The sequence below is a fragment of the Lissotriton helveticus genome, chromosome 12, assembly GCF_964261635.1.
Source record: "Lissotriton helveticus chromosome 12, aLisHel1.1, whole genome shotgun sequence".
NCBI lineage: Eukaryota > Metazoa > Chordata > Amphibia > Caudata > Salamandridae > Lissotriton > Lissotriton helveticus.
In genome coordinates, this window is record NC_136073.1 from 872,793,421 (window position 1) to 872,816,328 (window position 22,908).

Genomic DNA, 22,908 nt, shown 5'->3' on the forward strand with positions numbered 1-22,908 from the left:
TGTGCATATTGCAATGATTTTAAATAATTGTGCAATAAAATTTTTACTTACTTACTACTTACTAGACTGATGTCACAGGGTAAGCACTTACCTTTCTATCTGCGTTTAGGGACATCTTTAGAAAAGGAAGCGTGATAGGCTTCTTGACAGCATGGCTCCAGTTCCCTTTGAAGAAATCTGCCATGGTGGCATGGCTCGCAATTTTCTCCTCCGCGCCCAGGTAGCTTTCCTGCACCACCTCGATGAACTGCCTGGAGAAGACAGAAGTAACGTCAGGGCTAAACTCTAAGCTTCTTACGCTATCATAAACACCGGTGTTTAGGGATCCTCTCTCAGGAGACGGATTTCCCAAGTTAATGACAGTTGGATAATAACAGTAATGAGGCTCTGAAGCATGGCGGGCGGCCTCAGCTGTTCACCGCATTTACAAGCTTGAAGGCCTAGTGAGCGCAGGCGTGGCCAACCGAGTGCAATGATTACACTAACCTGGAGTATCAGGAGTGTTGTGAAGCAGACTGCTTTGGTTCATTTATTGTAATGAATAATAATAAAATATAAGATAATGATATAATAACAATACTACTACTACTAAATTTTGTTATTGATTTTGTTAATTTTTTATAAAGTGCCCAATACCAACAGGCTTCACGGTACCCTATGTCACTATAAAATCACATTGTTTGCTTAGAACACTATATTGCCAACATTCAACTGATCCTTCAATCCTGTTATCTATCCTCCAATCTTTCAGCTCATATTGTTTTATATATTATTTTTGTACTTTGCATTTTTTCTTTATTACCATATATTATAACATTGGAGATAGGAAAGAAAATAGGTTTTGATTAAATATTTTTAGCAATGTTGGGGTTAGACCAAAAAACGGAAAATTGATTTTGGGCAAAAGTAGACTTGTGAATCAGTATATTTTGCAAGAAATTTGGAGAAATGTGGTATATTTCTGAACCTGGTGGCATTGCTCAGATATGCGTCAGTGTAAAAGCGAGGAACCGCAATTAGAGATTATTTAAATATCTTTTGTTTCTGTCTTCTCAATAACTTAAGGCGAATTCAAAAGTATCTCCAACATAATAATATTGACCGCTTATGTAGCATCACCAATGAGCAGAGCTAACGCTTAAATCATTAACCAACTCAATAGTAATAATTTAATTGACTGTGGAAAAATAAACAGCTGTCTCATTCCACCAGGATTCAAATCTGAGACCTACAAGTCACAAACAGTTCTGCATAACTGGAGTAGAACCAACTGAGCCTCCTTATGAAGCAAAGACTTTCATTTCATTTATATTTTTTCTTTCAGAATCTGTACATCACAGTCCACATCAGAGGGGGTTCTCACATAAAAACTTAAAGAAACATTCAAAGCCAGAGGAGACACGTGGGCCATGTAGTGAGCATGCAATGTCCAATCCACCTATTACATTCTGTGGTACTGTAAGTGGTTTTATATAGTCATTACTACCCCTGATGGCCTTTTGGCGAGTAATGTGCTAGTCCGGAAGCCAAGGTTAGTGCTCAATCCAGTGGTTATTGGTTATTGGAATTAGGCTTGTACTATCAGGGAAAACATTCTGTACATTTACTCCATTGACTGCAGACAACATGCAGTAAAATCAGCAGAAATCACTAAAATGCACATTCTATAGTTTTCACAGAAGTTGGCTCACCTTCACCTCTAGTAAAAGTTATTTATTGTATTTGGTAAAACATCTCTGCCTGCCGAGCACTTGTATCAGTAGTTGGTGTAGCACAGGGCTCACCCCCCCCATACATCCTGATCAAGCACACATGCTGACTGCCCATGAGGGTTATAAAAATATACCCTAGGAAAGGCTCAGCACAGATAACTATTAACAGTAAATTAATGCTTTCACTGTTTTAAAAAGTGGAATACCTGCATTGATGGGCTGCAGCACATAAAGTAAAGTTTGTTTAATCAATAGGGAAGGCGCCCTCTCACTTACATGGTTTCTGCTCTACTTTTCCATACACTATTTGCCAACATTTCAGATTAATTTATCAATCAATCAAATTTAGCTTTATTCGAGATTCACTCATAAAAGCATAATAAATTCCATATGTTTCAGGGATATTCAATCGTTTAAAAGTAGAATTTTTTTTTTTAAAGATAAATTACAGGCAAATAAATAAAAACACAATCAATATACAACCGTTAAAAAAGTTCATCTCGATTGCTATATACAAATGACCCATGAATTACAAATAATAATTTTATACATTGTCTAACATAATGAATATTCCTTTTAGACGAACACACATTCAGCAAACAATGCCTAAAAGCTTCTGTCTAATCACCCATGCCCAACCTAAATATTTAGCAGTTGCTATTGAGATGGGCAATAAAGTGCTGGTGCGTATGATTCTTAAGGCTTCAGAACTGCTAATAGTACCTAAGGTCTTACTCAGTGGAGTTGACCAGGCTCGTCTTGGGGTAGCATAGGCCGGGCAAGCAAATAAAAAGTGGCCAATAGTTTCCTTAATTTATCATTAATAAGCAACACCATGGAGCAAGATATTTCAAATATAAATTGACCTAAAGTCAGGGACCATAATTCCTAAGTTTAATTCCCTGATATTGCCAGTCAGAGCAAAGAAAATAGCACAGGACATTAAAAAACAAGATGGCCGCCACATTTACAGAGCAACGCGCTCTTCCTGCTCTCGGCTCACTGACAAAGGGGTCAGCTGGTCACTGGTTGTTTCCACCAGCTCTAACAGCGCATCCCGTTCTGGCCAAGATTCTTAATGCTGTTTCTAGACACACAATGTGTAGATCATTAGGTTACTTTCAAAGTAAAGCCTCTCACCAACCCAAAAGTACTGCAGATGCATAGGTGCCCAGATGTCCTCGCTTTAAACTAACAGCACTTTGAATTCTTGGATTTATATGACCATACTCAAAATGTGGAAAACAAGCCACCAATGCAGAAAGCAGTGTGGTATCAGCTAAAATGACAGGATTGGCCGGAAGAGTCGCAAGTGGCATGGAGCCTCCTGGGAGCCTTGCAGAGGCTGACTTGTTCTTTACCTGTGATAGAGGCCCATAACCGTATAGCCACCCGCCTGCCTTTCCACAACGTACTCCCCGAGGTCAAAGCGTAGCCTGGTCCACAGGAGAGGCGGCAGACGGATGACATCATTGCTGGGAGGGCCCCAATACTGGTAAATATCAGAGGTGACGTCATCATCAAGGGACAAGACATCCTTCAGCTCAGTCTCAGAGAGTCCATTCCTGAAGGAGAGAAAACAATTCCATGTCAGTGCATGGCAAACCATACATGGACTATGCTACAGTCTCCACCCAGGTCCAGAGAAGACGGGCATCTATATAACGCTATTACAAAATTTCCAAATTGCCTATTTGTAGCTGAACTTCCAGACTTCTCTACATGCATTTAATTATAATTTGCTGTTTTGACTTGACATACGTGCAATGGTGGGAATGAATAACACAGATATATTTACCGGGATGAGACAATGTAGCCCAGGGCATGGGACACCAGCAGCTTGCCGTGTAGCTTCTCTAGACGTCCATACAGTTTCCGCACAGCTGCGCGGGTGCTGGATGCGATGTCATCCTCAGATGGCACGGTGTAGGATGCCCACCGCTTGGCCTCTTCGAAAGCCAGCTTCAGGAGTAGTGGCTCCCCACAATCTTGGAAACCGCGCAGGAGAAGTGCATGCTGAGATTCGGTCAACCTCCTATGGGCTGCTGCCAACAGCATCTCCATCATCTCTCCGCCCTGCTCGGGGGAGAGTGGTTCCACCTGGATGTATGACTCAGGGTTGGAGATGGCCTCTCTTAGGGTCTGCAGGATATCTGACTCTTGTGGCAGAGTGGAAACTATAATGTGCACCCTCGGGGGGCACTCTTTGGGAAGCCAGTGTAGTCTGTGTGCCCCATCAGATGGTGAAAGCTGGTCCAGAGAGTCAAAGATAATAACTAGCGACTCTTTGTCCCTACGGGCGATGTCCATAAGCAGGCGGTGGAAGAAGCGGACTGTGTCATTGTAGCTGTTGGTGACTTGAGTGGATGGTGGTGGTAACTCAACAGCTAAGCATACCTGGAAGCAGATATTAACCAGCACGCTGTGGATCTGGGAGCTCAACGGGGAGGTTCCCAGCAACCTTAGGACTACCACTGCCTCGTCACCCAGGGCATCCCTCACGCACTCTGACACCTTGCACATCAGCGCTGTCTTCCCGGTCCCTGATGGCCCGTGGATGACAAGTGGGACATGGGTGCACCTATCTTGCTCCTGGATGGCCTGGGAGATGTGTAGCAGTAGCTCCTGTCTGCCGCAGAACACCTGCAACTTTTTCTGGGAAAGGGCAGTGTGGTGGATGACCTCCTGCAGAAGCCAGGCATACTCATCGCCTGCATCCTTCTGCCGTGCCAAGCTCTGTAGGATCTGATGGTTCAGCACCCCTAAGAACTGATCACACAGCTCTTTCAGGTACTGTCTCTGCGACTTGTGCTTAGCATCCGCAATGTCTTTGCGCCAGTCCAGCCTGTGGATCTTGACATGGTCTGAGTAGTCTTTTGCAATCCTTGCCTTAAGGCCACAAAGAAGATTCTGTGCATCGTCATCTAAGCTGCCATCTTCCTTCAGGTCCAGAAACATAGAGCTCCCCTCTTCAGCCAGGTGTTGGTTGATGTCCTGAAGATCACGCAGGAAGATGGCGCCAAAGGGCTCGCTGGTGCCTGATGTCAGCAGTCCATATTCAATTTCCCATTCTGTCACTGAGAAGAAGATGCAAGAGGTTGTGAGGAGCTATATGATAACCATGCAAGAGACAAAGTAACACCAATAAGACTACTTTTGGAAAATGTGAATTGTGAGAGGTGGGGGGGGGTTCTGGAAACAACAGAACAGGACTTGGAATGGGGTTTTAAAAGACTACAGACTATTGTGACTCCTTACCCAAGCCGAAGTGGACCTGCTGAGAAGATCTAGCACTTAAATCTACCCTCAAGCCAAGGGCCAATCCATTTTTCATGCTCTCTCAAACTTTGCATGCTAGCTTGGGTGCGCTGTATATAGTTGGGCTAGTGCCCAAGAACTTGGGTTATGGAAAGGAGTTATGAAATAGACCTTATCACTTTGATTGCTTTTCGAGACACGAATCCTCTGAACTGCACCCACTGTTGCGGGACTACATACAGAAAAAGAGGGTGACCTAATATCCAGTAGGAGGCGGCTTTCTAATGGCGCCATCCAAGGGAATGAGACAGGGGTGGAAGGTGGAAGTTGGAAAGTCAAACTCTATTTGAGCAAACTGCTGCCAAGGGTAAGTGAAGCCTTCTTTATTTTAAGAGCTTGAAACATTGTGACATAGCCCTCCAATCAGAGAGTAGCATCCGCATAAAAAGATTAAGACAGAGAGCTTCCACCATGCACACCCTCCAATCAGAGTAGTTCATTGAATTGAATTGAATTGAATTAAAAACTTATATAGCGCAAAACTGCCACCCTACGGGTATCCTGGCGCTTGAGAATGCGCTTGCATTGGGAAAGTCACAGAGGTTCCCGCCCTTCTCTTGTCAGTCCTCCTATCATGAAGCAGCATCAACTGAGGAAGGAGACAGCCCCTATTATTTTACTCATCTAAATGTCACCCCTCCCATCAGAGATTACCATTTAGTGAGTAAGGTAGGTTCCCATTCGTCTATCCCTGGAAACCAAATGGCAAGAATCAAATTGGGAAGTCATGGCCACACCATTCTTTCAGAAATAAGTAAATATCTGCTATTTCTTAAAAACTTAATTGTTTTAGAAGTGAAAATTGATTTGGCCAGGATCATACTATTAGCTCAAGTGAGGAGGGTGTACTTACATCTCAGGTCTCCTTTTAATTGGTCAACAACTTTGTGATAGACCAACATTAAAACAAAGCAATAATTTGTCTGCGTTACTCGAGGGGAAAGGACTTTAGCGTGTTCTCATTTCCATTGAGGAAGCAATCCCTGCTGAATAAGGTGATCACTAGGATTTGTTTGGTACTTTTCTGCCTGTACTCTGGTCAGGCTCCTCACCTGATTTGTAATATTTGTGCTTCTGAGTCTTGCTGAACATCCCTTCTTGTTCCGCCAGCTGGGCCGCGTGACGCAAGATGTCCGCCAGCTGCGTCTCTATTTTCCTCCAAGACTTCACCGCGCACTGCTGTTGCTCGCGGTGGGCAGGGTCCTTGTCATCATAGTGCGTGAGGTGAGTGGTGATTGGTTGTAGGAGATACACTGGGGGGAAAGCATTTTCATCCTTCCAGAACCAACGGTCTAGGAGCTCTATGGCGCTGTTGTCACTCAGTATTCTTGCGCGCAGAACGTTGTACTCCTTCTCCTCGATAACACGAGGAACAGGTCGGTAGCCATAGCGGTTCCCAATCAGGGCCTGATGAAAATGGAAAAGATGTAAGTTGCAAGCCCTTTATACTGAGGGTTAGCCTATTTGTGAGATCCTCCAATTTAGAAATAAATACTTGGTCACATGTTGAAGCCGGGATGAGGATTTTGGTATTTTGATTCCACAGCCAGCCATTTACCTACAGGATAAATTGCCCTCTCTACAGATTTAACTGAAATCACCACATAAATAAGGGTATATGTGAAAATAAGTTCACTATGTAAAAGTCTCCCTTTTCTCTGCATACATTCCCTGATGTATCTCTTCCATTTAAAATGACTATTATATGCCTTCTGATCAAAAGAAAAGTCATTACAAACATATAATGATACATTTATTTTATTAAGAACCTGGATAACATTTGATATTGTATATTTGAATCTTTTTTTTATAACTTTCTTTTACTAAGAATATGAAGAAAATGCGATGTCATTTTATTATTGATTTTTAAATTATTAATGTATTTTAATATTGTGTCACTGAATAATGAGAAAAAAGTGAATTGAACTGAAAATCGGTGCTTACACTTGTTAGGAAAAACATATACTTTAGAGGATTAGACATACGCATGTTTCCTTTTCCACTTCTAATTTACCACAATAGTGAAGCGTATATATTGTATCACTATTTTATAATGGAAAAGAATGTGTAATAAACCTGACTTTTTTTACATAAATACAGGTATCAGTGTTTGGTGGTTATCTATATATGTTGATAAAGACTTTTCTTTTGATCAGAAGGCATATATTAGTCATTTTGAATGGAAGAGATAAGTCAGTGAATGTGTGCAGAGATAAGGGAGACTTTTACATTAGTGAACTTACTTTGTAACCCTGTCCTTTTTCTCTTAGAATAGGGATAGGGTACCTCTCCTTTATGGAAACCTAGCTGCATTTAAAAAATCGATTTCTTTTTCAAACCCACTCAGGTACATGGTGACCTGCTGACCCTTGGAGACTGCGACCAGTGACAGGGGTCACTATTTCCAACCTGACTAATGACTATTAATTAGGCAGGTCTTTCTGCAACCTTCTGTGATTCAGTAGTTTCTGAACTGATCTATTAGTACAAAGGTTGGTTCATAAAAACTATTCTATTCGCAAAAGGTTGCTGCAGAATTTGCGACCACTTTTTGCGAATGAAATAATAGTACATGACACCCTAAATTTCCTCTTCCTAGGCCTGTCCTTACCCTCTTTCATATCACTCCCCATCCGTGAGGCAAACCTCAGAACTATCTGGAAAGTCATTTTTAGACAACTGAATGCACTGGGATGCAGTGTTAGATTGTGTGCTATACAAATGCTAATAACAATCAGACATGATGCGTGCTGGTTATATTGCAAACAAAGCCTGTGTCCTTTGGGACAGAAGCGATTACTGCACTAGTGGGAGCAGGGGATCTGACTGCCACACTTCCAAGCACAACAAAGTCACGAGGATATAAACACAACACGCATGGTAAGAACAGCAAGCAGGTAAATATCAGGATTTGAATGTGTAGCTAATCCCTGAACAAGAGAAATTCACAGGGCACCAAAACAGAAGCTGAGCAACACAGGGCTAAAAATGTACTAGGGTCTGGTTCACCAAGCTATGTGTATACTTAGGGAGGCTAATAGCAGCATTCACAACTGACAATTTGACTTCCTTATTCACAAAATGTGAGTGTGTACCCACATGAAATTATTCTAGTATTATATAGTAATAGTAGGATTCTCAATATTATAGTATTGGGTTTTTTCACGTTTCCGTTTGTATTTATCCATATTTATTTTGTGCTCGTTTTCTCTCTATTTATATTTATTTTTTTGCTCTGAATTTATGTATATATAGTCTTTGCTCATGTATCTGTATTTATCCATATTTATTTTTTGATAATTTAATCTGTATTTATCCATATTTCTTTTTTTGCTCATTTTATCTCAATTTATATTTATTTTGTGCTCATTTTATTTGTTTTGATTTATAATTAATTTTTGCTCATTTTATCTCTCTTCATATTTATTTTTTTGCTCATTTTATCTGTATTTGTCCATATTTATTATGTGTTTAGTGTAAAGATGAAGCTGCAGTGGGTAGACGTCCACATGTATTTAACCAATAAATGTACGCTCGCGTTCGTAGATCCAACAGCTTTTAGTCATTTACAGTACAACATGGTTATCTGAGAACATTTGCATTGTAGACAACTTAAACAGCTGTATACCTGCAGTCATTTAAGCTTCATTAGAGCATCTTTTTTCTTTTTATTGACTTCTCTACATGTCAATCATCACAGCTACTGACCTGGGACTTCATGATTCTCAGCACTGAGAATTATTCAAATAAGACCTATTGTCCATATTTTTCTGTATTTAAGAATGAATATTGGCAAGAGAAGAAATGTTTTTCCGTCTATATTTGTCTGTAAATTTCAGTAAAAATGTAAATTGTGAGCATTAAATATATGGTGTAAGCAAATCTCCTCAGGTCAAGGTTGCTAGCTTTGCAGAGAGACAACCTACAGAGGTTCTCAAACACCTACAAACTTACAAGCCTGGGTATTCACAAAACTTTGCAGGTACATTCCTGGTTCGGACAAGGCAAAAGACTGACCCCTCTTAAGGGCAGGATTAAATTTGACCAAGGCAGGACCGGCTTTAGGGAGGTGCGACTGGTGCGGCCGCACTGGGCGCTGAACTGGAGGGGGGCACAGACCTCAGGGGGTGGGCGCTGTGTTTATCAATAACTTACGATTTAAAAGCACCTGCTGCAGAGTTCTTTGCGTGTCCAGCTACCAGGCAGCAATAAAAATGTCAAGATAGCTCTTGTGATTAATATTGTTGCTAGAGAGATCAGAGTTTTGTCTAGGGGCATTTTTGACTCGCCATAAAGTAGCGCAGAGGGTTAACATGCCTGCTGAAAAGAACTGATCTGTATGTTATGTGGATAGCTGAGTGGAACAGTAAAGCCAGCCTTTACCAGTGCTTTAAAAAGAATGAAATGTATGTGAGAGAGGAGCTATGGAGCGATGAGGGGCACTTTTGCCGGGAGGTAGTCGGGGAATACCAGGAGGAAATAGTGGCGAGGGGGATACCAAAAATGATTGTTACACCAGGTGCCACCAGTGCTAAAGCTGGCCCTGGTCCAGGAAGGCAGGGTGAGTATCTACAAATTTCGTGGGTGATTTAGAAGAAGGCGCTTGTCCGACAGAGAAGGTGGTTTGCCCTTCGGACATAAAAAAGTTATCAAGCACAACATATATTTGGGAATCCGGCGGTGTATGTAGTACTGGTTTGATATTTGGTAATATAACAAACCGAGGAGGCATTATTAAAGTTTTTAAGGGCACAGCCAAAGCTCAGGATCTTTACGAATGTGAAAGCATTGGAGTCATTTGCAAGCCAGGGTCTGCTTCCGGAGCAGGACTGTCATTTGTGAAACATCCTGGGTCCGAATATGGATGGCTGACTGCAGACCTTAATTTGTAAAAGAATAAGTGCCAGGGCTCTCGTCAGGAGGCCACTGTAGCTTGCACCACACATTGCCCCTGCCAGCTGCCAATGACAGTACAAACACAGGTACTATCACACTCTTATAAATGTGACAATTCATACTATTCCAGGGCCCCTTAGCTGTAAGAATGACATGAGAGGCAGGTATTAGTCATTGTAAATGTAAATTGAACTAATAGCCAGCTGCTGTTGTGCTTATATCTAAATAAGCCAGGCAGCGCCACCATGTGGCAGACTGTCATAAGCCCCGGTGCTGGCAATTAGGTGCTGGTGCCAGCATCGGAAAACACTGGCTCAAATTAAGCACTGGCTGGCTGCACCATTATTCCTCTGAACTTTTGGCTTCATTTGCTGCTGTCAACCAGCCCGAAAAGGGGTATCTGGCATATATCCAGGAATGCCGAACCATGCCAATTAGTCAAGATATTGACATAAGATAAATGCACCATGAATCTGAATGGAACTTATTTACATAGTCAATGGTTATCCTGAACATCTGAGATGAATTTGACCTTCCATCATCTATGTTGCATGGTCCTGGTTGTCTCAGGGGCCTGGCCCTCAAATGGTTCCTCAGGGACCCTCCCCATCTGCTGTATTTCTTTACTTGTGCTCCAGCAGCACCTTCCTATGCTTTCGGATTTGCCTCTTATATTCACTGGATGATCCTTAGATCATCCATGAGGTGAGGGGGATGTGATTAAGTCAGCAGCTAATTTAAAGCTCTCTTTTAAATGGCTCAGGTGGGCTTGTCAGATGTTTTTGTGAGGCCAGGGCCAAAAAATGTGCAGGCCCCTCTTTAGTGTCTGAGACAAGGAGCAGCTCTAATTAAGGAAGTGTGTGCTTTAGGGCAAAGGAAAACACAGTCGTTGGCATCACCTTTTGGATTTGCCCTGTTTGCAGCATCACGAAGGAGCTGGCCAAGTCTTCTTTCTATTATGCGAATACCCCTCAATTTCTGTAAGCTCTATGATGTACAGGTCCTAAGATATACTACGCTCTATACTACCGTTTGACTATGTAAAGCGCTCTGATACCCTCACGGGTCAAGTTTGCGCTCTATAAAACCTTAAAATAAAATAAAATAAATAAAACATCTTGTCACAGGAGCGCAGGCCCACAATATATGGGGGGGGGCCCTGGCGTTGTACCACAGTGGTTCTCCCCTTGTTACAGCTCTGACCTCAGGAATAGCTGTCCATGGTGTTATGGGTCTAGGTCCGTTTCAGGATCCCCTCTTTGTGGGCCATTGTGCTTGTCCCCAACCCGGTGCCCGTTGCTTTCGAGGCCCAGCCTGGCCTTCAGGATTGATCCTTAGGTCTCTCTGGTCTCCCTACTCAATTCTGTGCCATAGTCATGAGTTTCTACCTCTTGGCTCCACGGCACCGGACCAGCATGCCTGAACAGCCGACTCAAATTCCACGCACCCCAAAGGACCCTACGATCAGCCCAGCTTTCCTACGCTGTGGTCCCCCGCACCAGAAAGACCAGATCGGGAGGCCGCTCCTTCTCCTTCCTCGCGGCCAAGGCATGGAACGCCCTTCCGCTCCACCTCAGACAGACAACATCGCTCCCCATCTTCGCAAGAAACCTCAAAACCTGGCTCTTCGACAGACCCCCTCCTTGATGGAATGGAACCTGCACCCCCCCAACTCCCCCCCCACCCCTAGCGCCTTGAGACCCTTACGGGTGAGTAGTCGCGCTTTAACAAACTCCTGATTGATTGGCTCTGTTAAGGCACTTTTTTTCTCTTACCCAAGAGCTCTCGTTGATAACTAGTGGAGGCACGTAATTTAGTGATCCATACATTTATCCATCCATTTTACTCATCCGTGTGACTGAATTTACCTATAGCAGGAGCCACACATATATTATCAAACTGTCAACAATGCATTTGCTTGGTCAGGTATGGTATTTGTAAGGCCAACGTTCAACTGTGGCTTCTTGACGCTATCCGACTACTTCAAGAAATATAATCACAAGTGAACAGAACTGTCGCTAGTCTCATCGGTTTCTGGCTCAAGCATGAGATCTCATATCAATCCTCCCCCAGGTATATCCTTAACGTATATCAACAAATTAAAAATACAGCCTCTATAGCAGTTCTCAATCTCAACAAATCAGACAAGATTTGACAACAGATCTGGGACCTTCACCGGCCCCGGCTGCAGCAATGCCTGCGGTCAAGAGTCCTCTGTATCGTCCACTGCACTGGTTATGAGAGTGTTACTCCTATTATTAAAGGAAAACATTACACCTTTCTCACTAACACGCTTGTATCACTAGGTATTAGCATTTATTAGTATTGATATATGTTCACAGCTGTTCGCTAAACTTTGACAAACTTTTTCTTGATCAAAAACAAACCCCCAAAGTGAGAGTCTGTTATTGAAAGACAAAAGACTAATGACCCCACACCCAGGGAGTTTTATCCCTGGCAGTGGGGGTCATTATTTGTTTTTTTCTGTCCGTTGACCAACAGAAAAAGAAGGATATCACAGTGTCCACTTTGGGGGTGTAATGCCGTTGGTTAGGTAGACAGAGTACTCTGTCACTTTTGTGATAGAGGACCCTTTCTGCCAAACTCCAAAGGGCACCCTTAATTCTGTGTCAAGCACAAATTCCTCTATCCAAATGGGGCAGTATCACCAGTGTTTCTACCACATTAATGAGTTTTTATTATTTTATTATTGTCCTCCAAATTATCCGTTCCAGAGTATTAACTATCACTATTTTGTCGAAGTGTATAAATCGATACGTACAGATTTCTTTTCTTAACTCAACATTTATGTACCTTGTCTGTCTATCTATCGATCTATCTATCTATATATCAATATTAAGAACGTTGGAATGTTGGGAGCTCCATTGAAAACAATGGAGTGCTCCGGGCTTTTAATGGCCGCTAGAAGCCCGGAGCTCCAACATTCCAATGTGTGTTCACAGCTCTTGCTGTAGACAAAAGGTCTCATGGAGCCCGAGTGGATTTCAATCCCCTCTGGCTCCATGAGGCCTTTGTTTTACAAATAGAAGATTCTGTCCTTAAGGGCCAAAATGTTCTAATAGCCTTAGGGCCCTCCGTAGCGGGCCCTACCGCCCATTAAAGGCTCGCTCTCTTGTAAAAGGCCCTGGGCCTTAAACGCTGGAGCGGGCCTTTAATAGCAGGTAGAGTCGGGCTCTAAGGCTATAATATATATATATATATATATATATTTAGGACTAGGGTGTATCTGGGAGGATACGGGGTCTATATCAAAATCGAAGGTTCCTCTCCTCAAAAAAAGGTTCTGGGAGTATATGGATTACCAAAGTTTAGAAGGTATTGCACATGGCACTTTAACCACTAGTTTTTTAAATTTTAAAAGAGGGTATGGCTTCGAAATATTTATGGACGACATCGAACCCCCACAGGTAAAAGCTTTGTACAGTCAATTTAGACTTGGGGCTCTACCTCTAAATTCAAGTAGGGCAGCTGTAACACCATTGTGCCCTACATGTCACACCCAATCAGAGACCCTGGATCATTTCTTCTTTTACTGTCCCACTTACGTCGACTACAGGAAAACCTGGATAACTCCAGTCTGTCGTCTACTGTCATTTACATGTCCCAGTGAAGCACTACGTATTTTTAGATCTGACACCAAAATGTGGCTTGTTTTTGCAATATCGAGATTTTTACAGTATGCCTGGTGGAGAAGGTCAAAACTGTCTAAAAGTGTCCTTGAAAATACGACTGGTTGATACATATCAATATAGTTCCTGGGAACGGAATTGTGTATTTTATACATTCTCTTTTAGTGCTGGTATAGTCTGCCTTTTTTATGAAATATTGTTTTTTAACTTTTTATTGGTCTTATACTTATGAATTGTAAATGATCATGTTTCTGGTCGAATAAAGAATATATCTATATATCTATATCTATATATCTATCTATCTATCTATCTATCTATATATATATATATATATATATATATATATGTTCGAAAATTCTTAAGGCACATATACCACAGGAAAGAAACACTCGCACACCAGGGTCTGTGAAAATAAAGTGTTTGTTATTGGCGACGCGTTTCGACCAAAAGGTCTCCATGGCTAGTGAAGAAGACCGTTTGGTCGAAACTCATCGCCAATAACAAACACTTTATTTTCACGGACCCTGGTGTGCGAGTGTTTCTTTCCTGTGGTATATGTGCCTGAATAATTTTCGAACATAATTGGACCGGGTCCCGACACCCGGAACTTGCACCAACCCCGTCAGGAGTGGAGCTGGCAGGTCGGGGAACTTTAGATAGATAGATAGATAGATAGATAGATAGATAGATAGATAGATAGATAGATAGATAGATAGATAGATAGATAGATAGATAGATAGAGAGATAGATAGATAGATAGATAGATAGATAGATAGATAGATAGATAGATAGATAGATAGATAGATAGATAGATAGATAGATAGATAGATAGATATGCATATACAGAATTAAGAATAGTAAATCTGTACATATCAATAAATATTTACCATGACCATGTAGTTGTAGTCGATATTTTTGCAGGACAATATTTGTGTCCTCAATATTGTGGTATACATCTGTGTCACTTAATGTTTAATGCCCTACTCATTCTTGCCCACTCATGTTATCTTTTGAACTTCTTAAACATCGCCTTTTCTCACTAGCTTCTGGAATCTTACACAAGTGTTTTCAGGCTTGCGTCCCTTAAAGTCGTAAGTTACTTGTCTTTGTATTGCTTGCTCTGCTGATCTTAAATGTAAATCGTAGTGTTGTGTTTTTGTTGAAATGTACAAGCCCTACAGCCCACTCTTCGCCTGACCATCAAGTTCTACTTGTGGAGAAAATGGACCAATAGCTGCTTTGCAAACAGGGTAACAGTAGACAGTACTCACAATGAAGGTGGGTCCCACTGACATCTTCTGACAGGTGTCAATCTCCTTCAGGCACAGCTCAGTGGTCATGTGGTCAATGGCAGCATCGTCGCGGACCCCCCAGCGCATGTCCACAACCTAAGAAACAGGGGAGGAAGTTGTGAGATGTCATCTGGGCTTAAACCAAACAGCTTCATTAATAGGATAAGTCAACAAAATATGGAGGGGGGCTGTCTAATGTGCTTTATAATATGAATTCCAAAGTCTACAGTACAGGCCTTTATTTAAGAACTTCAGCCTTAAAACGGATACACAATTAGAACTTGTGGGAGCATGCAGATTTTAATGAGGAAGCATTGGCCTCCTGGGAACTGATTGGTCAAGGGTGGGTCTGCAGTGCAAGTAGTCAGCCTAGTGTTTAGAAGACTGATTTCATTTTGGCTGGATGAAAGGAGGGTATTACACAAATTAGATGCTTCTTTACCTGAGAATACATCTCTCATTCTGATATAACTATTTATTTAGGTGAGATTTGGCATATCTTTGAGATTTGAGTGAATATGCATTTCTTCGAAAACTTCAAAGTATTCGTATCCACTTAATGGGAATTTATGGTTAAAATGTATGGTCGCTTGGTAGCTAATCAGGGAGACTCGTTTGACGCTAGGGACACACGTGTTGTGTTCCAAGCCTCTTCATTTGTTCTGCATCAGTTTGTCACTTCGCCTCTGTGCTCCAAGCCTCTTAACCGGTGTCACATCAGTTTGTCACTTCGCCGGTGTGTTCCAAGCCTCTTAACCGGTGTCACATCACTTCGCCGCTGTGTTCCAAGCCTCTTAACCGGTGTCACATCAGTTTGTGACTTCGCCGCTGTGTTCCAAGCCTCTTAACCGGTGTCACATCAGTTTGTGACTTCGCCGCTGTGTTCCAAGCCTCTTAACCGGTGTCACATCAGTTTGTCACTTCGCCTCTATGCTCCAAGCCTCTTAACCGGTGTCACATCAGTTTGTCACTTCGCCGCTGTGCTCCAAGCCTCTTAACCGGTGTCACATCAGTTTGGCACTTGGCGGCTGTGTACCAATACTCTTGTTTGGCATCAGTTCGGCACTTGGCCACACACCCAGTGAATCTATTCCGGATCCAAGGACTCAGGGCCGTATTGGCCATTCTGCCACTCTGGCATTTTCCTGGTTGGCTGCAGGCTTGGGGTTTGCTTTCAGAGCCCGGTGGGCTGCTGTGACCGAGGCAGGACCCCATTCTAGTCAAATTGAAGTATTAAAAAAAAGTAATTGATGGAATGCTTGAAATAAACTCAGCAATCTGGCAATTACTCAGGAGCATCCCAGGCCTTGTCCTTTGTGAACCAAAAAACAAGCAATGCAAGTCTTATGTCACCCCTATTGGGGCTCATCGGTTGTCTATAGCTTGGATCCGGTGGCACAGTGAACACGGGACCTACGTCTGGGCATACCTCTGCCGCTTAGGGCGGTGCAATGAAGTATACAAAAAAGTGATCGATAGAATGCTTGGATTAATTTCGGCAACTGGCAATTACTCAGGATGCATCCTAGACCATCTTTATTTTGCACACCCTGCCACCTCAGTTTGAACCCAGCCCTGGGCAAATCATTCTTGACCCTGCTCCAATGGGAACAGCCCGGCCCGAACTAACAATCCGGGTCTTCCTGAACTGGAACACAAGCAACCCAGGACTGGTTTGGCCTTTGTCAAGGCTCGTTAGTCGGGTATAGTTTTGTTCCAGTGGCACAGTGTGCACCAGACCCACGTCTGTGTATAAACGTCCGACTCAGGGTGTTAGGTTGAAGTCCACTGGTAATTATTCGGACCGCATCCCAGTCCATAATTATATTGCACACTATGTCACCTCAGTTTGGACCCAGTTTGGAATCAGATTGAAGTGTGGGACCAGAGGCCAGTCAGGTATAGCTTGGTCCAGATTTCACACCAGCCCTAATCGAAGAAGATTTTATTTATTGACGCACCTAGTCGTCCGCTCCGGAGCTTTGCGAAGTGGCTTGTCACTTGGGCAGGAGATAAGCTTATACTCTCTGTAATCTATAAGCATCTCCAACAGGGGTGGGAATGTAACAGACCAGCAGGACAGAAGAGATGGGAGGGGGGGGGGATTGGCATAGACTCTAGCAAAAGTGGCTACTTATTAATTCCATAGGCCTGAAATATTCCATTCATTAATTCCCTCTAAATTAAAGGATTGCTGGCGTGGCTGTGAGAATTCAGGGCCGCTGCCGCAATGGTTTTGGAATTGCCCTAAGCTTACCCGATACTGGGAGGCAGTTTTGAGAGACAGTTTGGATGAAATGTTTAACTGCTCAATCCTGACTCTCTCAGCATATATACGTCTTAGCTGGGGATCTCATTATTGAGCAGTTAAACCCTAATGCATTTGGATTGGACAATGCTTGTCTATTTTTTGATCAGATACTCAGTGGCTCAAAGACCCACACTGTCAAAATGGCTTTGATGCTATGTGACTGGGGAGAGCTGAGAGAATTCCATTGATACCCTTTCAGGCAATAACTGGGTGTTTGTCTTTTTATTCGTCAACACTGCAGTGATCGATGGGAAATCTCAGTGTCGCACCCTTCCCTGTCACCACGATGAGCCCCTGCACTCATCCCTCCGTTTACATCCTAGCATTATCTCCAGCAGGATATGCAGCCCAGGGTTGCTGCAACTTTAAGGCCATTATAGGAAACTGCCTTACTGCACCTCCACAAGAGGCCACAAGAGGGCGCCAGATCACAGATCTCAACACATGGCCTTAAAATATCCTTTTTGCCAGAGTAAGGGGAGATCCCAAATGGCAAATGATCCTTTTGCTGTGGGCATTTGCTGCTCACTTTGGCTTCAGACTCCGCTATTGCGTCATTTGTGGACTCAAGCTTGACTCTGCCCCTGGCTTCTGCTGGGATCAGCCAGCAGGCACAATTGTATTTTGCCTGAGTGCTGAAAATCCTTCCACCTTTCCTGGATGGTGCACACTTGACTGTCCCATGCATTGCATGTGCCCCAACCGGTCGGAGTGGAAAGTGGTGTTTGGAGCCTTCCCCGGGGAGCTGCTTAGGAAAGACAGCGGTGAAACAGCGCCCGCTAGAGGCCAGATAAAGACCTGGCTATTGATGAAGTGTTGGCCTACACACACAGTCTGCTTTCAGGCAGCATGGGCAGTGCTGTGAATCCTGGGGCCATTTGAGGGTTTGGGGATGTTTACAAGGAAGACACTTACTTCAAACACTAGACCGTGCTTCTGGCAGAAGGCTTGCACCTCTGGGTAGGCCTTGTCCAGAAGGGCATCACGTTCCAGTGCCATATCTGCAAGAAAGGTGCATGCAAAAGTGAGTTTAAGGATAGGACACACACAAACATGCTCACACACACATGCACACACACCTCAACCTGAATGATACGTTCCCACAGTGCCTACACCCAAGGATAGGCTTGTAGTGCCTGCCTCTGCCTTTGAAAACACCTGGCTTGGCCTTTCAGGAAATTGGATAGTTTTTCAACAGGGTGGGTGGAGCTCCTAAAAAGCTTGTAGGTTAGGTTACATAAGCTTCCTGGCGAGTTTTTAGTAGTGCCACAGAGCTGTGGGCTTACAAAGGCTCTGGCCTGTCTGGTAATCTCCTACTGTGTCTGATAGGAGAGCCATACACTGCCATTGTAACAGCTGTGGGCTGGAATATGGAATCCAAAGTATCGACTGGTCACAAAATTGTGATCACGATATCAAAAGGTAAGTCTTTATACTTTTTCTATATCTAGCTCCATATATACGTGCCTCGGTGATATATATCTTCAAGGTATGTAGATGTGAAGTCAAGAATAGTAAATCCTTTCCACCCTCTGTGCATTGCGATATATTTTGTCCCTCGATATAGTCATGATGCTGTGACCCGTTGATATTTTGGATTCGATATTCCCGGCTACAATCACTGTGTGACAATACTGCTCTACCAGAAAGAATCCAACATTGGTCCAGGAGGGCCTGCTCTGGACCACGTTAAGAATAACTACAATGTAACTTAGTTATTTTATATCAATGGTATGTAAATGTATCTCCTATGGATATCCTGAAAATCAGGCTTGGATCCAGCCACTGTGGATGATTTTTGTGGACCAGGTAAGTCACTTCGCTGTTGTGCAGTCATTGGTCACGGTGGCCAGAGTTTGGTATTTCCGAGCCCCTAAGTAGCCTCTGACCCATCCAGACTGGTCCTATTACCAGATTCAGGCGCACAGGTGGGATGTGTGCGCTCTTCGGTCAGCCGGTGCTAGGATGACCTCTGCCCTTTGACCAGAAGCACCACTTTCGAGGACCAGATTAAAGAGACCAGAATCGGAACCAGGATATCCTGGTGAATGAGCGCCCCACCCCACAAGTCTACCTCAGGCATAGAACACATCATTCAATGAGGAGGAAGAGCCTCTGCCATGGACATCTGATACCTGGAAGCAAGGGATCTGACCACAAACAGATAAGGTGATGTGCCCAAGATGACACAGCGGTGAAGCACTGAGGCCAGGATTACAAACCAGATCTCCGGGTGCCACACGATGCAACTTACCCTTTATGCCACACAGTGCAAATAGTTGGCCAGTTACTTTTCCCCATTCCTTTTACCATGATTGTTATTATGATTATTGCTAATAAAAATAATAGCAATAATTATATTATGATTATTAATAATAATGGCAATAGTTACGTTTGAGCTTGTGATACCGGTTATCTCATGTGAGAATATTATATCTGACTCTGCGTCCAAGAGTCGAGCTTGGCACAAAATGGAGTCCTCTCAATTGAACCTAGCTCTCTCCAGCTAAAAGCCAAATGTTCCCAAGGATTTACAGGTAGATTCATCAAGCTAAATTGCGCTCGCAAAGGGCCAGATTCTGAGAATCTGGCCCTTTGCGAGTGCAGTTTTTGCATTTGGGATTCATCATCCCAAATGCAAAATTTGCTAATATAGAATTCGCACATTTGCGAGGAATTGCATTTAAGGAATCTCTATTTGAGATTCCTTAAATGCAATTCATGAACCATTTTAAAAGTGCGAAATCGCAATTTTGGGCCGCTATTTACCGCGAGGTCAAACCTCGTGGTAAATTGCGAAAACTTAGAAAAATGCATTTAAATGCGTTTTTCTAAGTTGCATGTTACACCAATGTAGATTACATTTCAGGGGTGCTACAGGGTGTCCTTTGGACACCCTGGCAACCTTGGAATCGCAATCTTATTTGCGATTAGCTAATTGCTAATCGCAAATAAGGAATGAATGGGGAGTTATTCCTTATTTGCGATTAGCAATTAGCTAATCGCAAATAAGGAATCAGTGGGAATCGCAAATTCAATTGCGATTCCTACATGAATCCCGTTTTGCGAGTCCTTAATAGCGAATCCTTAAAATTCGCTATTAAGGACTTGCAATTCCTTACCTTGATGAATCTGGCCGTTAGACTTAGCATTAACACATTATTCTACTTGGCTCGGGTCGTCGATTAATCAAGTTGCTCCAGGAAAAACATCAACTAATCAGAGAACTACTCAGTCTGAACCTTGGTTCTCTGACAAACTGAAAGCCCAGAAACAACTATGCCGCAAACAGGCACGTAAATCGAGAACTGTGAGCCCTTGGAAAGACTCATCTACAAACAAACCATCAGTGATTATAAAACCCTTATCTTAAAGGATAAGAGTGCATACTTCACTCATAAAATGGAACAATCTAAAAACTCATCCAGGGGACTATTCCCCGCAGTTGAGAAACCTGCCAACCTTCCTGATTAAAATATCACCAATGGGGATGAAGCCTTTGGTAACACCCGGGCAGGATTCTTTCAGTCCGAAGTCGAGGATGTCTACAACATCTTTGCCGCTAATTATTAGACAGCCATAGAGGCTCCAGGTAGCGAGCCTCCTCTTAATTGCTCCGATACCTTGTGTTCTTTCTCTCCACTCACTTCTGAGCGGGTATGATGCTTTGTTCCTTCTGTTGAATTGGGCTCCCGCTGGATCCTTGTCCCCCAAAAATCATACAGCTAGCCCCTGAGACCATAAACTCCTATCTTGTCAACATCTTTAATGAAATGTTTAACTCCGGGCATATCCCCTGAGAATGGGGAAAAGAGCTTCCCTTCTCCCACTTATAAACAAGCCTAATCTGAATCTGCAGGCACCAAGCAGCTTTCGACCAATTTCTTATCCTCCACTTCCAGCTACAATAACATACATGCCAATAGACCCGATTCAGGCGGGAGACTACCGATTTTTCAAGCCAAAAATGGCTTTATTTTAGCTGTCGCTCGACTGAAATTGCATTTTCTACAATAGAAGTCAATGGGGAATTTTCATTCTCACTATTTTTTATTTTAAATCTCTCACGCCCCTGTCCTAAAATGTTGGCATGTATGTACAATAAATTGGTTTCCGTCATGAATTATAGCAACTTACTAAATTCTACACAATTTGGTTTTCGGAGGGAGCACAGCACCGAATCTGCTTTGATTGTTGCCTCCGAAGAACCTCGAGCCACCCTGGATTCAGGAGGTGAGGCTGCTCTCATTCCTTTAGCTCTCTCTGCGGCATTTGACACAGTCCATCATGACCTGTTGATCAGCCGTCTCTACAATATTGGAATAAGGAGTGTCTCACTCTATTAAAATCATCTCCAACTGAGCCGGAACAATTTTTTGAACTAATTTGTCTCTGACTCCTTTTCTTTGCCTTTTGGGGTGGCTAAGGGGTCATCCCTGAGTCCCACCCTTTTTAACCTTTCTGTCACCCTCCTGCCAGGCTCATTAAATCCTTTAGCTTTTCAGTAATATCGTATGCGGACAACACTCAAATTGTTGTTTCAGTGTTTGGCAATCCGAAGGATACACCCATTAGCTTTCACAACTGCATGACAGCAGGTAACTGGATGAAAAACACCTGGCTCCAGTTAAACTCAGGAAAAACTGAGCTCCTCCTCTTTGGCAATGATGGCTCCTTTTGGGCCCCATGCTGGGGGCCTCAAGAACTAAGCACCTTCCCAACTCCGGTTATGAAAGTTGAGAATTTGTGGATTCTATTTAACAATAAGTTGTCATTTGAAGGCCAAATCACTGCTGTGACAAGGTCATCCTTTGACACCTTAAAGATCATTAGAACAGCGCTTCCTTTCCGCACCCCTTGATCTTCAAGAAACGGGGGCCCCATTTTCTGGGGAACATCCTTTACAACGCAACTGTTACAACGAAGTACCTTTACGACGCAACCATTACAACGCAACTTTTACAACGACTTGCGCTGGGGGGCGCTCTAGGATAGGGAATAGTTTCCAACACCTTCCCTACTATCCACGGGGTCTGGAGTTGGAATAGTAAATTAAACTATTCACTATCCAGCGCCCCCCAACGCAAGTCGTTGTAACGACTTGCGTTGTAAAACTTGCATCGTAAAGGCATGCGTTGTAATAGCATGCGTTGTAACGTCACATCCCATTCTCTTGTTTTACCCAAATCGGATTCTTGTAATGCCCTCTTGTTGAATATGCAGCAGAGACTTCTCAACAAACTTCAGCTCTTGCAGGCCGCAGCGGCTGGATGACTGCCGGGATTCCTGGCACTAACCAGCCTGACAGGCTTCGGTTGAACGACACTGGCTGCCTATAAGGAAGCGCCTCGAGTTTAAAGCTCTGTGCATTCTGATCTAAATAAGTTGTAAGGGGTAACGAAAGAAGCTCCCTATTAAGTGTTGGTTTACAGGAGGAGGCGAAGGCAACATCAAGTCTATGAAAGTGGCAAAGACTATTCCGCCAGTGTTGTGTAGAAAGATTATTGAGAGATTTCCAATTGAGCTCTGTGCATTGCCCCAGACTCCCTAAAACACAAGTTCACCGGGTGCACTGCACGCCCTCCAGGGCTCTGGCCCCTCTGCAGCCGAGAACCTCACATGCCAAAGGTCACACGGTCTGCCTGCGGCGGCGGGGGCTTCACAACCTGCACCGCCAGATTCTGGAAGACCCCTCCCTCCTGTCTGAAGGACACCTCCAGCCTCCCTTT

The 22,908-nt window shown here is 43.3% G+C and overlaps 1 protein-coding gene across 1 annotated transcript in view; it reads right to left on the minus strand.

The window, feature by feature from the left end:
* NWD1 (NACHT and WD repeat domain containing 1) overlaps window positions 1–22,908 on the minus strand; it is a 68,536-nt gene that overhangs the window by 44,972 nt on the left and 656 nt on the right. The window contains exons 2-7 of the mRNA XM_078669351.1: window positions 18,095–18,180; window positions 14,848–14,964; window positions 6,083–6,437; window positions 3,511–4,789; window positions 3,074–3,277; window positions 92–251 (exon numbers count right to left, since the gene is read on the minus strand). Of these exons, the coding sequence (XP_078525477.1) occupies window positions 92–251; window positions 3,074–3,277; window positions 3,511–4,789; window positions 6,083–6,437; window positions 14,848–14,964; window positions 18,095–18,180 (2,201 nt within the window). The remainder of the gene's footprint in view (window positions 1–91; window positions 252–3,073; window positions 3,278–3,510; window positions 4,790–6,082; window positions 6,438–14,847; window positions 14,965–18,094; window positions 18,181–22,908) is intronic.